General features: G+C 37.9%; 1 protein-coding gene across 2 annotated transcripts in view; it reads left to right on the top strand.

Annotated features, from left to right (window-relative positions):
* EPHA6 (EPH receptor A6) overlaps window positions 1-16,849 on the top strand; it is a 462,252-nt gene that overhangs the window by 223,059 nt on the left and 222,344 nt on the right. For both annotated transcript variants that reach the window (XM_044442451.1, XM_044442452.1), the window contains exon 4: window positions 15,438-15,593. In XM_044442451.1, the coding sequence (XP_044298386.1) occupies window positions 15,438-15,593 (156 nt within the window). The remainder of the gene's footprint in view (window positions 1-15,437; window positions 15,594-16,849) is intronic.

Here is a 16,849-nt window from a genome sequence, read left to right as displayed (position 1 = left end):
GCAGGGTAATTATTAATAAGTGGTCATTGGGATTGCATCTTAATAAATATGAATATTATTGGACTACAAGTTATGAAAAATGTTTTGGCCCATGATTTCAAGGGGTTGAAATTTGCAACAGGATCTGGTTTTGCAACTTCAAAGGGTATGCTTACAGAAGGTCCTTCCATCTGAGCTTTGTGGATCCTTCCCCATACACCACAGGTCACCCCTTTCAGCTAGAATCTCCTGGCTCTCTGTGTAACATTTTCAGATGACTTTTTCATGGGAAAGAAGGGGTAGGTTGATCTCATGTAGCTCTGGATCCAACCCAGAAATTTTAAGAAACTTCAAGAAAAATATAATTTCCAAATACGGACATCCATCCATTCTGTTTCAGAAATCTTTAGGACATGATAACACACAACTTTAGCTGTAGACACATGGTTTCTCTCTATCACACCTTTTCAACCAGGATTTTTGGAGTAGTTGTGAAGTGTTCATCCCCACCACCACTTTATCAGCTTATTCTGCTACCCTGTCCAGATCTTATCAGTTGATGACAAGAAGCCAAACTACTTTTTGTTTTCGTTTTGGTTGTGAAGTCTGGAAAGAAAACTCTGTTTGGCTGAGACCAGTAATCACTGTTCGTCTCAAGAGTGGACATAAGTTCTTCCGCATACAATATCAATGTAAGTGTTGACCCTTGGCAGTATCAAGGCAATACATCAAGGGATGATACAGCTATACAGGGATTCGTTTTGAGATGGAAATTCAACTGGCATGGGAGAACTCAGGCAGGTGCAGAAATAACTTAGCAGGTAGGGAAATGAATTGGAAAAGATAGCTTGGCAAATAACAGGTTTCTACAAGGTAGAATAGGGCAAGGAAGTATGGCAAATGTTCTCAGTCTGTTAGCCATGGGGGCTACAGGCATGAAGAAGAAAGTATGTCGAGACAGAGGTAATATGGTCTGAACCTCTTTGCTATGTAGGATCTAAGATGCGAAAATAATGTTTAAAGATACTGAGCACTACTGTCCAGAATTGTTTGTGGCAATCCAATTAACATTCTCTTTTTATCTAAAACAATTTTCTTTCTGACTTTCTATTTAATATATGAAAAGTGGCCACTGGCATATTCTAATACATCATGAGCTTTACACACCATAAAATCACTTGCAAATGAATTGAACTGGATAATGAATAGAAGTTCTATTTGATATGATTCAGAATGCTCTACCAACATGACAAGAAATAACACCTAATAATATATTATTTATTAAAACTGATGCTCGGTTTATTGATATTGACCACTGGTGCTGAATTTTGCTCTCTCAGCTTAACAGTCTGAGCATAGATATTTCTGATGTAAACAACAAATGCAAGACTGCATGAATATGGGGACTGTTGTTTGGGTTGGTCAGTGTAGCAGTACATTAATCATTACCACTGTCTGAGGCTGCTATTCATTGATAATCCATATACTCAAGCAGAAAAAGATTACATTTATGTTGAACATCAAATTGTTTATTATCTAATAGTCTAATAATGTCTATTATCAAATGGACATGTTTTCCAGTGCAAATGTTTAAGTTGCAACCCTATGTACATTTCATGTAAATAACCTCCACTGAACATAGTGCAACTTTTTTCCAAGTGTGCAAGCACAGGACTTCATTGTTAACACTAACAACATTACATCTGAAGTAAGTGGCCTGTATTGGGAGCTATTAGAATAAAATTCCCATGCATTTTTTTTTGGCAAAATCACCCTTGTAATTCTCAGTAAAAGCTGTGAAAATTCTATCTTGAAATTGAAAGTAGAAGATATTTCAGAGTCAGGGAAAATGAGATTGTCCAAAAGTTATGCAAAAAGTTATTCTGTAGATTTTGTATTCAGGGTGCCTTTTCAATTGAGGACCTAGTGTTCAGACAACTGTATACTGCCAAGGAATTCTTCAAATTATCATATACTAAATTTGTAGGGTGGGGGGATTGATGTCATAGAAGGAAATGTTCAGTGCCTGCAATGTACACCCAAGTTTTTCTATATCGTTTAAGAAACCCAATGTTCCTTTACTTGTGAATTAGAACAGTGGCCTTTTAGTCATCTTTCAATCTTAGAAATTTGTTTATCAAAATTACCCTGCTGATGAGCTGAACTAGTGCAATTAAACTATAAGTAGATATGGGAATACAGATCTATTTTGATACTTTATATCTAATCCCTTCACAACCAATACACACATTCAGTTCGAAGCAGATAAAAGGATAGCAGATAAAAGGATTGCAAAGTGTCCCTTTCTGTTTTGGATTTCTACCAGAGATTCTTCAGCAAAAAGCAAGGAAATAAAATCTTAATAATTCTTGGATTTTTAAGAGCATATTGTGGTACTTGGAATAAAACATTTGAAAATGTATGTGACCTAAACTTTTTTCTTGGCATTTAGTCTATTTACAAGATAGTTTGTATAGTACTCTGACAATTGCAATATAAACGTTTAAGACAAATGACTTTATGAGATTTGTGTTGCATGTGCGGAGGTCGAAGCTGCTATTGTTAGAGGACTGAGTTCCTAGGTTCAGATGCTTTCAGTTGTAGCTAGGCAAAAATAAAATTAGAATTATATCTCTTATCCCACCTAGTTTGGATAAGTGACAGGGTACTTCAATAGTTATTCAAATCTTTTAAAATATAAATGAGGATTATCATTCTAAACCTTTGAAATGGACATAAAAGCTTTTTATAAAGGAAGAACATTAAAAATATTAAACAACTGAGATAAAGCTGGAAACATAAGGCAAACTGGAATCGCTGGTTACAAAGTATGAAAACAGAAGAAAAGACAGTAATATTTATAGGATTATCAACTGAAAACAAAACTCTCCAAGCAAGTTGCACATAATGACCTGATTCTCATTATCAAAACGTCACTATGGCTTAAATAAAGCCATGGTGATATATTTAAATTGTAGCATATGCTGGATGTATGTGAGGAGCAGTTTAAATAATCGCTCCCTGAGTGTAGCTTGTTGTGTTGTCTGAACTCAGATGCTGGAGAAGGAAACAACTTTCCAATAAACCATCAGAAGCATATGGGACATTTTGATCATCCTAACTAGGCCAATATTTATATAGTTACATTATTTCTAGGCTTCTATTATGCAAGACATCTCTCAGTAGTTTGCAGGATAAAAGCAACAAATTAAAAATACAACACAAAAAAATCTGATACATGAAAACACAACATTAAAAACATGGTGACAGAAGTACATATGAGTGTGAAAGCTGAACAGTGAAGAAAGCTGGCAACCTGGGGAACTGTTAAAAAGAAATTGTCATTTCAACACTTTAAAGTGACATGATCACAGTGCCAAAGGCAGCAATTGTTGAAGGTGACACTGGTGAAGGATCCTTCACAGGCAATGACAGTGAAGCTCAAGCTAACTCTGGTTAGTACTGCACAGAAGGCAGTAGTGGAAAACCACACCTGAACATTTCTTTCCTCGAAAGCCCTGTGATGAAATAATCCAAAATGAACAACAGATAGTGCCATAAGATGAGACTCCCAAGACAGAAGGCAACCCAACCAGCTATAATAGAAAAGGACAAATTCCCTGCCATGAGAAGTGTCGATAGTCACCAATTTGGATGGTTTTAAAGGGGATTGGACAGAGTCATGGAGGAGGTGACTATCCCTGGCTACTAGCCTTCCTGCCTATGTGCTGCCTCCTTCGCCTGCATACACCAGTTGTTGAGGAGATTGGGCAGGTGGAGGTATTGCACCCATCCTGCTGGAGGGATCCTGCAGGCAGCTGGTTTGCCACTGTGTGTATGGAGTGCTGGAGGAGATGGACCTTTATTTATAGTTATTTATCATTATGTTTAAGCTGCATTTTGAAGATAGAACCCTCCTGAGGTAGCATGACAGATATCTTCTTTACAAAAGCAGATGGGTGGGGAATAAAACTGCCATTTGAAAAAGCAAATCCAGATCCTAAGGTTTAAGAAGAATATATAAATGTATAGGACTAGGGGGAGAAATTTATTTGAATATAGTACATGCTGCCTTTGGCATTAATTCAGTTACAATCTAGAACTGATGCCACAAAACTAGGATGTAATATCCTGGTTTTGGACCAGGACCAAAACTACCTGGTCCCTGAGACCTGGTGTGGAGGTCCTTCTGAGAGAGTAATCCTTTAAGTAGGTAAAGGGGAGGGCAAATAGAGGAGGGGCCTCACTTATTTATTTTTTATCTATTTAAAACTTTTATATGCCGTCCCCTCAGGGCTCGGCATCTTCAAAAGTAGTTTGCTTGGCATCATCTTTACATTCTTTTCAGCACCAGGCAAAAACAGTCCTCTTCTTCAGACATTTTAACAACTGATTTTATATTTGGATGTTAGTTATACTGTTTTTAGCTTTAATATATTTTAACTTCTTGCTATTTGACCCTTGGCACATATTCTCTGTTTTATTATTGTTATTTTATGTAATATTGTAATATGCTTAGACAGTCTTCAGACTAGTATAACAAAATATGTTAAATAAATAAATACAATATAGAAGGGCACTGTCAAACTAGACAAACTCTGACCATGCTACCCAGCTCTTCCTGCATAAGAAATAGGTTCATTTTAAGTCAGTGATGATTTTCTCACTTCTTTAAACCCAGAGCTTTCAACACAAGCAAAGGCTGCTGCACAACAACTGCACCCTTGCTGATAAGAAAATGTGTTGATTTAAAAGAAGGTAAGAGAAGTAGGGCACATTGGTGGTGCCAAAAAAAGTGGTGCCCATGGCCACCCCATTGCCTACCCCAGCTTACCCTAGAGGGAAAACTAACACAAATCTTTAGCAATTTCCTATCTACCTTACTGTATTAAGGTAGATAGAAAATAGATAGATGTTTTCTACTATTGTTAAGAACTAGTTCAAAAGAAAATAAACTAATAAAATTAACTACAACAGTCTGCAAATTCTTCCCTTCTGTACCTGGCTTGCTGGCTACTGCTCTGAAAATGCCCAGTGTTCAGATTCAGGTCTACCAGAATAATGTCTGTTCTTGTTCTTTTTTCCTTTTACGCTCCAAAATTTGCTCATCATTCACTGTCCTTGAACAGTAGGAATTTGTTTTAAATGCATCCTTATATCTAATACATTACTGTACTAGACAACGAAATACTTAATTTCCTCTATTGCTTGGTAAGACCTGATATAGCACTAATGGGTACATCTAACCAGGGTCACATTATGTACTAGCAATGTATAAATTTAATCAAGAACTGATTAATAATCTGGCTAGTAATATATGAAATAAAATGGCTTAGTTATGTTCTTTCTATTTTCCAGCAAAGATTTATATTAAAATTTCTTCATACACACAGATCTGCAGTGTATACCCACCTTGTAACAAATTGTTGTTGAAAGGAAAATAATTCCTCATGAAATGCTGTATAAATAAGCAAGAGCTTGATCTTCAGTAAACGTACTTTCAGGATTTATTTAAATAACAAGATGGTTACAAATGTATAGAGAAAAGTGGGATGGATTCAGACAATTGGTCCACCAGTGCTCCATATCAGTACGTTATTGAAAATGGGCCATCAATGCATATAAGTTGAAACAACCTACTCCTGAGTAAGGAATAATTTTATCCATGTTTAAGACACTCTAGTTTCCTAAAGGATCCCATTTGAGGCCACTGCACTACTGAATAGCTTCCATCTGAAGAGGAATGGAATGAATTCTTGCATTCCTTGTGCATGCAACCCATCTGCCTTCCTCTTCTGCCTTGGCAAACTATTCAGACTTCCACTGCAGTGGTTTTTACTGATACGCATCTGGGGTAAGACCTGCCTCACTGTCTCATTTTGAGGAAATCCCTGCCAAGCCTTAATTATATTAAAAGGACCCAGGAGTGTTACTCATATATATAACCATAGATCAAATGCAGTTCCCTTTCACATATGTATAATGACAAGTGGAGTCTGCCCCCCTCCCCACAAAAAACAAAACAAACCAAAAAAAAACTTCATGGACTCTGAACATGATAGTTTGCCATGTCTTCTTTTAGGATTCTCAGGTTCTTCTTCCCATTTTTCCAGATAGCCAGAATTATGTTGCCACCAAGCACGTTCATTTCTCATTGGTCTGTTTTTGGAGGGAACCCTGATACTATTTACATTAACCAGAAATTATATAGTGAGAGAAAGAAAGAGCAACTTAAAGAGTGACACAGCACCCAATTTTAAGCATGTTTCTTAATAGCAATTCCTGCAACTCAGTTAAATAGAACTTACTTAACCATCAGTATATGCAGGATTTCGACATTATATGATTCTGGACAGCCATTTGTGCCCCATGGAAATCAACAGGGCTTAATTTTGATTTATGCTAGATTGCATGTCTTCTACCAGCTGGCAACTATGTGTGTTTTATAAGGGCAGAAAGTTACACTTTCTTATATTCCTGAACAATTTTGAAAGACTTCTTTGACAAATTTAAGAGGCACAGAAGTCATGCTACAGAGTAAATAACTAGAATCCAGTTTGGCATTTTCTCTGACCTTTTCTATGACAAATCTGTCTAAGACTCTTTTAAGGAATCTAATTGCATCTCAACCATTTTTATCCTGTTTCCAGCATATAACTATGGAGCATATCACAGTGACTGAAATTGAAAAATAAATGTACAGTTTCTAACAGATAATTTCATTATAAGAAGAGAAAGATAAGATCCAGGAAACTCAGGAAGCATGAGATTCAATGTGTGAGAGTGTGCACACATTTAATTAAAAATAGTGTATAGGGTCAGTGTTCAAAAATCTTCTAAAAGGATGCAATCTGGTCAAGTTTTCTCCCCTCCCCTCCCTCCTTCCCCATTCCTTTTTCTTTGTGTGTTGTGTCTTTTTTAATTGAAGTCCACAGGTAGGGATTGTCTTAGTTGACTGGATGTAAGCCACTATGGGATAATTCTTTGGCTGAGGAGTGGCATAAAAATACTTCAAGTAAATATAAATTCTCCAAGCACTTCTCTTTTAGATTCCATTTATTTCAATAGAAGGAAGTTGAAGAATTATGCTTCTCACATTACACCAGATGTGCTGCCACAAAATAGAAGGATTGAACAATAATTTACATAAATCTGGAGTAAATAGTCACTGTTAATTATGGATGCAGATTTGCAACAAGCAGGAAAAAAATAGTACAATTTTATTGACCTCTGAAGTGTGATCCATATATCTTATATGAAGAAATAGCCTCGCTATTTTCACAGTGCAAACTGTGTAGTTACTGGATTTTAGGAAAGTAAAACCAAAAAGTAAATGTCCCATAGCATAAATTTACAAGGGATTTAAGGGCCAGGTTATTTCTTCCATCAGCCTTCTGCTAGTTCTCACACTTGACTAACTCCCTTGTCTTACTTTTTCAGGTACAGACACAAATGATGTTTGGCTATTAGAGCAGATTAAATGTTAAAAAGCAAACTATATAAAAATCAGCTTTAAGTAAGATATAGACATAGCTGTGAAAAATCTGGTATGATCAGATTTAATCTGTTGTGTTATCTCCAGTAAATGGAAGTGGATCTTAACAGCTATTGACAAGGAAATAATTAAGTCACATTTTTCTATCTGCAGTGGTTTGATCTGATGTCTTTAAAGAGGAAGTGGGATTTTGAGTGATGGGAATTGCTGGGGTCTGCAACAGGGTCACTTAACCTGTTGGGACTGGTAAGAACATTTGGAATTTTGAATGACTGTTGTGGATACTCTTGTAAAATGGCTGCCATGTGGGGCTTGCCCATTCATAAAGCAGTTACATAAAATCAAGAGTGGCAAGGATATGGCAAGCACAAGAGAGGGGTTTCTAATATAGTGACCACAGGCTTTAAGTTGGAGATTCCAATATATAGAAATATTTCAGTATTAATTACAAATCCCATTCTCTGTAAACCTGTTAAAGCAAACTGTGTGGGCTACTTTGCTACTCTACTCTACTCTACTGGGCTACTCTATGAAGTATACTCTTACTGTTAGTAATATTGTTATGTTACATGCATATCTTGCCTTTCTTCCTCTTGCAAAGAATCCAAAGTGGCTTATAATATGGAGGTCCTCCTTCTCTGCATTTTATCCTCACATCAACTCTGTGAGAAAGGTTAACCTGCAAGTCCATGACTGATAGCTGTTCTGTAATTAATTCTGAGAGAATGTGGGTTCACAGCCAGTCACATGAAGCTTAGGATATGTGGCAGGCCTCTTTTATCTTCTGTGAGACCTTTATCTGCATGTCTCTCTGCCTGTAGAGACTGCTGCATGGCTGGCAACCCAGATTTGCTGCTAAGTTCAATCATTCAAAAACTCAAAGCATCCTGTGACTGTCGATTGCCACCCATTACAGTATCCTCAACCCAGTTACAAGGGTTACTGCTTGAGATAGCCTTGGAATCCTATAAAGAATTCTAAAGGCTAAAAACTGTGCATTATATGAAATGAACCTTCCAGGGGCCTATGCCAGTAAGAAAATTCTCTCCAGAGGAATCTAGATAGGAGATCCAGCATTCTCAGGTTACAGTTTCTTCAGATTTAGAGGAGGAGGCAGAGATGGGCAGATAACTTTGCAGGTTCCAGGTTACAAAGTGAAGATACTCAAACAGAACATGTGAACCAGCCCACCTTGGAGAAGGAGACACTTCAGAACATGGATGGCTAAAGATTTGGGGGAAATTCCTTGATCCAGTGAGGAGACAAGAGGCAAAGTAAGAGGGCCAATTAAGAAGCCCTCTTCACATAGGCAGTTGCCAGTTCCATATCTCAAGGAGTTTGTTACTTTGAGTTATGCTGTTCATAGCATGTAGCACTTAAATGAAGAACTTTTCTTCTAAGCTTTCATATAAGTCTGCTGGAGAGGAAACAGTGGAAGAGAAATGTGCTGCACAGTACTAGGAGTGAATGGAAATTTGTCTAATTACTCTTTTAAGAAGGTTCATCAATCTTTTTGAACACATGGGCACATTTAGAAAGCTGAGAAGATGCTGATTCAGAGGATTACTGCTTTGGTTTCTAGATCTATGGTTACATCTATGGATCTTAGGCTACATTTGGTTCAGCAAAATTTTTCCTTTATATTTATTGGACACCACAACATCTATTTAATACAGGATCATCTACCTCAGCTAATGGCCCATAGTGCAATACAGCCAATTCTTCTTTTAAACACGTGTTTTGGCAATTTTGTATTGAAACAGTTTTTAATATTCACTGATATCCATGTTCTTTAAAATGGAAATGGGTTCTCTGCACCTTTGACAGCTGAAAGACTGATATTAAAAACTGGAAGAATTTACACTCAACCTCTATAATTCAATGGATGAAGGATGTTATACTTTTAATATATGAAAGGATGGCATATAGACACCACCTTCAAATGAATCCATATTTTGTTATTTCTTACTATTCAGATATTTATGTTTTTGTTGAAGCCAGAAAATTGTATGAATTTCATATTACCCGTGTACATATCTTTTAAAAAGGGAGAAATTATTTGGGGGGATCCATTTTGGGACCCCTTCATCAGCACCACTGGTTGTTTCTGTGGCTTCCATGGCACCCATTAGAGAAATGATTCCTCCTCCAGCATTTCTACAGAGTAAGCTAGTGATGTGTTCCAATGCACTGGCAAGGGAAAGCCTGAGTCCAGAGACTGAATTAATTCTCTTACCACAAAGATATTATAATTCTCACTTAACATTCACTTTAAACTTACAATGGAATGCATAAAATGTATTCATTTGAAATATACCATAGGCTGGCTATAATCAATGCATTTTGGTGAATTTGCCACCACTCTTTTGCATATTCAATTGATCCTTCCTTTATCCCCCCCCCCCCCCATGAACATGTTAAAACAAATTTTTCAAAGTCTTGGTAGTAATTCTGGTCCTGCTAAAATGTTCTAGGAAAGCCTTACCTGTGCATAAGTTTCATCTGAAGGTGAAATTCTGCTATTAAAAATCAAATACTCACTACTACTACATTTGGGCACTGAGATGCTTATTTCAGATTCTGATTGCATATGCATTGGCCTGTAAAAAGAACTTTTTCTTATTTCTTTTCATCTTGAATCTGGCAATCAGCACTCTGCACAGTTCAATTATCCCAAGTTCATGATTGTTTGGACTGTCTCAGCATATTATCATATTATATCTATAAAACACAGGTTTTTATTTTAATGTATCCAGTAACCATGATGGTATCCTTTTATGTTTGGCCTTGGGCATTTGCATTTGTTTTGTAACATTAACTATAAAGCTTCTGTACCTTGCATAAGGGCATAAATGGATTATTAGCCATATTTACTCAAAGTGACATAGTTGTGAAAAAGAAATGATCCTATTTTCAAAAACATGCTACTTATATTATATATTCTATCAAGATGATTTCCTGTAAGTTAAGTTCCTGGGGATAGATGGAGTGCTTCCTCCCTCTCTCTATATATAGAATTGAATAATGATGTCAGGATCTGGGCAGCTTCAGTGCTCCCCCACTGGACAATTCCAGAATAACAGCCCTGGTAGTTTGCAGGATTAGTTCCAGTCTCTACTACAGCTGCCAAGGCCTTCATGAGCACCACCTGGGATCCCTGGGAGAAGAACTATTTAAGAAGTGGCTCTTCCCTCTAGAAGCTACTTTAGCAACCCTGGTGTTCAGTTTCCTGAAGCTTTTTCATTGTGTGTAGCTTATCTGCCTCCAAGGTACCTAGCTCCTGATTGTGCTCTCTTCCTGGTTCTTGATCTTGAGCTTGTTTTGACCATGTTCTTGTTTACTGGGCTGCTCAATGACTGAATGCTGGTTTTAACCCTGGCTTGTTTGGTATTGGAATTGTGATTTGGACTGGTGCCCCTTACAGTACAGACACCCCAGCACTCTGAAAATTGGGTGAACCCGCTGTCAGGATCAAATTTGGCGAAATTTAAACTTGTAGTATCAATTCTTTCCTGTAGAAAGGGTGGCATTTGAATCATCTGTCCCAGGAAACTGATGGAATCGAATGGATTTTTAAATGCTCTTGGAGATTGTCCAGTGGAGAAAGCTGATAATCTAACAAAGGACCTAATCTTATTATGGAATAGTGGGATTTGAAGGGTCACCAATTAGGTTGTACTGCACCTGAGTGTCCTCTCTGGTGCTGTGGAACCTGCTTTGCTCTCTAGTATACACAGGCACTGCAGACAATGGATATTGGCTAGAGTGCAAATAGCATAAAACTCATGCTGTAGAGCACATCAGTGTACCTGCTCCCTCATGATGTGGGTTTACTTTGCTGACATAATTGCATCCTTGTGAGGACTGTTAAAATTCTCTTCACTGAATGGTCTTGCAAAACTTTGTTCTGACCCTTCTGCCTTGCACCTTAAAAACAAAATCATTTGATTCCACAGTAAACTTTGATACTGCAGTCCCAGTTGAGGTCTCTGGCATGACTTTCTGCCCAATTTTATGGGGTTAGTTTCTCTTGCTGTGCTTTCTCAAGCCTTGTCATTCCTGGTTAATATCAAGTAGTCAAGGAAGTATGACTGGCTGGAACCAGGGAGTGGTAAATGGATGAAGAGGTGGTTCATACCATCTGTAAGGAAGCAGTGGTATAACCACACCTGAAAATCTGTGGATTAATAGTATTTGACAACTACTCCCAGTTGTAAATATTCCTTTATCAGGTACTTGAAAAGGTCATGATGGAGCAACTGCAGGCACTGGTAAAGAATACTGATTAACCCAGGGTCCCCAACCTCTGGGGTGCCAGCACCCACAGGGGGTGAATGATTGCATTTCAGGAAGGCTGCATCACAGTTTGCCAAACTGGCAATCACAACATTTTTCACCAAAAATTATCCTAATAAATTCATTTGGATATAGTTCTCTTTTGTCAATCAAGACAAAATCTAGGAATTGTCTGAATTCACATGCAGACTTGCCATTCATAATCAGCAAGTAAGTTCCACATTTGGACAAAATTGTGAATGCAAGAGCAAAGAAATCATTGAATTTTATGTTAACATTGGGATTGATTTTTACTTTTTACAATTTTTTCTAATTGCTCAATTTATTTCAATTTCAAGCACTAAGTTAAAAGCTTATTTTTGAGTTCAATTTGTTCACCCAAAGTACTATTTGTAGTTCAATTTGTGGTCCAAAAATCAGAAATTTGATTTCTTCATCTCCAAATGTGCTATTCCTGTTGTAGGAGGTGTGAACATAATTCAATCATTTCTAGGGGTGTGGGGCATAGAAAAGTTGAAAAACAAAGATTAAAAGCCCATTCCAGCCTAGTTACAGGACCTAGTCAGTCCTGTAACTACAGTATTAGTTACTCTGAACGATGGCCTTCTTCAGAAGAGAGACAGGAAAGTGTGACCTTGTTAGTTCTTTCCAATCTCTTCTAGCTTTTGATATCATTGACCATGGCTGGGATTCTCCCAGATCAACTCAATAGGCTGGGCACTGGAGTTTCCAAATTCTCTATTGTTTTAACATCTATTTGAAACCTCTGGGAGTAAGGGATTTCAAGCAAAGTGCCACTAGTGTGCTAATGGCACAAAGCCCTGTCTCCCTGTGACATATGAATCAGTGGAGTCTGTGAAAGTCTTTGTGCCTAGATGTAGTGATGATCTGAAGAGTAAACTGAAGCTGAAAACTGTAAAGATGGAAGCCCCATGTGTGGTGGTGCCTGAGTCTGAGAGAGTATTATGTCATGTTTTGGATGGGGTTGTAATCCCTTTGAAAGGTCAGGTTTGAAGTCTGGAGGTACACCTGGATCCAGTACTGTCACTGGAGGCTAGAGTGACCATAGTGGCTCAGAGTGCTTTATACCATTTTAACTGGGCACCAGCTATGGCCTCTGCTGGACAGCAAGAGCTTGGCCACAGTGGTACACATACTACTAACCTCAAGGCTGGAGAAGTGCACCAAATGCCCTAAACAACCTCATACCAGGGTACCTAAGAGACCAGCTTCTCCCTTATTGAGCTATCCTAATTGAATGGACGTGCCTGGTGGTTGCAGTTAGACCTATGGCCTGACTGGAGCCAATCCAGAAAAAAGTGGTGGTTCCCTTTCTTAGATCCTAGATCAGGCAGGTAACAACATTATGCCATTTTCAGTGCCTGCTGAAGATACTGTAATTTCAAAAAGCCTTTTATAATTGAGCAGCCATGGTTTGCATTGTTGCTCTGTTTCTTTTAAATATTTAATATGTTTTAGTTTCTGGTTTAAAATTGTGACCTATTCTTATCTCTTATTGTTCATCACTCCAGAATCTGGAGGTCATATTGTAGGTAATTTCTTCAATCAGGGAGTTTGTTTCCAATCTGTTCTAGTTGGACACACCCTCTGTTGTTGCCATTGTACTACTGGCTTAATGAACTAATCCACTAACCTGGCCACATTTTAATCTATTTCATGTATATTTTATTTTCCCCTTTTGATATAGCCTTTAGTAGTCAGTTAATGGTACTTGGTAAATGCTCAGATACACTTAGCATATGACATGGCCCTGGTACTGAAAATAGCACCCTTGGTAGAATTCTGGTACAGTGATAAGACAAATAATGTTATAGGCAGGAAAAGATAATGGCACCTTTGCCCATAACATGAAAGAAGTAAGACAGAGTTGTAAAAGCCAAAATATCTTAATGATGTTGGGAGGGTTTGTCTATTGAACAAGTGATGGAGGAAGGAATAATGGGGAAGGTTTGGTGTGTTGTCATTTTCTTGCAACCACTGTGATCAGTGCCTAACCTATAAAAAGAAAATGCTTAGGCTTTCATCTGTGTAGCTCAAATTTCTCAGATGTGTGAGAAAAACATTCTGCACATGCTCAAAGGCACCTTTATTTTACTGTTATTGTTTTGCTAACATTGGTGATAGTAAATGTTAGTAATTCTTAATTTGGAAACATACATGCACCTGCAAGTTGGTGTCATGGTCCCGTTCCCTAAATCTTTTAAGCATCCAGCAAACCCATGTTCTGCAGTTGTTTTGATTTGTTTCATTGTATCTGCTTTTTTTAATTATATTTATTTATTTATTTATTTATTAAAACATTTTTATGCCGCCCCATTCGCCGAAGCCTCGGGGCGGCTTACAACAAAAAATTAAAATAACATTTTATGGCATCCTGACAGATCTGTTTCAGAAATATGAGTTATGAATTACTTAAATGATATAGGCTGTACATAACGTATGCTAAACAGAACTGTAGAATACACAATCTGCAAAGAAGCAAGTTATATATATTTGGCACATTACATTTTGATGGTTACCCGGAAAGTTACAGATGTAATCCCCTGACTGAAAATACTAACATATTGTTTCCTTCATCTCTTCATCCATTCCAAGGTCAGTTCTCTGTGGATGAAAAAAGCCTGCTTAGCTGCCATTCATTCCTTTGGGGAAAAAGTAAAGGGACTCTTGGAGAACCCATTTGTGAGGGTTTTCCAGTTGCAAGGTTGACAGCCATTGAGAATCAGACCTGTACCTGTCTGTATAAATTCAGGCTGGGTTGTGTTTCTAGCTTACACTAAGAGCCTGACAGTGACTTGGATCACACAATGTACTAAGCTTATTCTTGCTTATAAGCCATGGTGGGCTAGAATGTTTGCCACAGTGGCTTCATTTTTGGCTCATAAAGCACCTTGACAGTTGAGTCTATTTGTCCTTCAAATAGCTTGCCACTGAATGCAGAAAACACAACCCATCATGACAGTTTCACTTGACAAAGGACCCCCCCCAAAACTGCTACTTTTCCCAAACTTCCTGACAGCCCCAAAAGTGCCCAATCAGCATTTGAGGGTAGCTAGCCATCCCTCACATCCTGCAAGCCATTCTGTGTTCACCATGGCCTGACTTTTTCTTTTGAGATTAGAAAGCCAGCTATCAAACCATCTTTCATGATTTTTATTAGGACAGCTACAAGCAGTCCATCAAGTTTTCCCTGCAATAACTTCAGGCCATCCTGTGGCCTCCTGCCCCATAACTTGCACAAATATCTGCACTCATTTTGGAACCTGTTGTGCAGGATTTGCATGAGTCCAACATGACAGTGAATACCCTGGAGTAAATATTGGCTAGGAGGTCTCATTTTTGAGTTGGAAAATTTAAACAAGGGCTCCTTGGAGGGGCATATCGTAGCTGTCCAAATAAGAGATTACTTTTTTAAAGTCCCACAAATAAAAGCAAAAGCAGTCAAGCCGTGGCACACCTAAAATGGCTTGCAGCAGTGGGGCATGCAGGAACACCTTGTTCTTCCCACAGTATCCCCTGGTATACCTACAGGAAGACTGAATAGGAGGGAAGGGGGGACCCTACCCTTGGTGTTGGAAGAACTGGCAGAATATTGGTAATTGGTTCATATAGTTATACTGAAGCAATTGTTCTTCTGTTTCTACAGCTTGCAGGTCAGGATTCTATAAAGCCTTTGCTGGGAATATCAAGTGTTCCAAGTGCCCTCCCCACAGTCAAACCTTTGTGGAAGCCACATCTGTGTGTCAGTGTGAAAAGGGTTACTTTCGAGCTGAGAAGGATCCACCAACCATGGCATGTACCCGTAAGTTTGATCCATACTGGTATTTGAAATTCTTTCCTTGTCCCTCTCATTATTTGAGAGGATAAAAATAACACTTCTTTTATATTCCTCTCACAAAAGCTTAACACAAGAGCATGTTTTTCTTAATCAATAATGCAAATCAGGTTTACACTTATTCCCAGTAGTCCTTTAAATGAGTGAAAAATATGCCTCAGACCGAAGTGTTAAATAACACAGTACTAGAAAACATAACTGTTAATAAAATGTCCACACATTTCAAATCTGGGTACCAGTACGTGTATATTTTTAAAAAACTTTAGACAAAATATATTTTGAGATTACTTGATAATAAATACCATGTTTCTGCCAAAATGAGTATTACCCTCTTTTCCTCAGGCTTGAACAATGCTGTCCAGAAAATATCTTTCAGACACATTGGATAAAAAATTAAGTATCCCAAAGCAGGGAAATAAGAAGCATATTAGTCATTTTTAGGCATATTTGAAACCAATAGTGTGTGTATTGTAATTGCATTTTCCTGCTTATAAAAGTGTTATGAATAAGAGTGAACACACATATAAGGGGTACATATGCTACAATATATCTGCAATACATGTGCCTTGAAAATGTCTTTAAGAAGATACATACCAGCCCCTTTGATAGGTCTAGTGCTCAGACTATAAATAGGGCTATAACATGGAAGACCAGGATGAAATTTCCAATTAAACAAAATCAAACCATTACAATTCCCATCAGCCATTCCTCATAGCAGGCCAGACTGGCAAGTAGCATAGTCCAACCCAATAAAATGACATCTGGTACTTCCGTTACTGAACCAAATACTGCGCCCAAATCTCCAAGCTGCTGCCAGTCCAAAAGAAGATTTAATGCTGAAGTCACTTGAAAACAGGGATCAAAGACATTTATCCTGTCCTAAGCTTTGCAACAAGACCAATTTAAGTAATTGTATACTGTCTCCAAACTATGTCTCCTGTCCATTCTGCCCAGAAGAATGTACATCTCTGTTAAACTTTGTGTAGTCCATGAGGGGGATATTGAATGGCTTTCACATGGCAGCAGTATCTGCAGCAAAGGAACACAGGAATTTCACCATTCCATTCATGTTTCCTCTGATGTGTTTTGTCCTCTTTCCCAATCTTCCAACTTCTCATTTAACTAATTTTCTTAAAATACTTCTGAAACTGGATCACACACTAAAGGGGCAGGGCAGTAGTTCCTTGACAACTTTTGCCACACCATAAGCCCACCACCACAAG

Source organism: Varanus komodoensis, unplaced genomic scaffold (assembly GCF_004798865.1).
Source record: "Varanus komodoensis strain SLA01 unplaced genomic scaffold, ASM479886v1 scaffold4, whole genome shotgun sequence".
NCBI classification, from domain to species: domain Eukaryota; kingdom Metazoa; phylum Chordata; class Lepidosauria; order Squamata; family Varanidae; genus Varanus; species Varanus komodoensis.
Note: the sequence above shows the minus strand (reverse complement) of the source record. Positions and strands in the feature narration are given on the sequence as shown.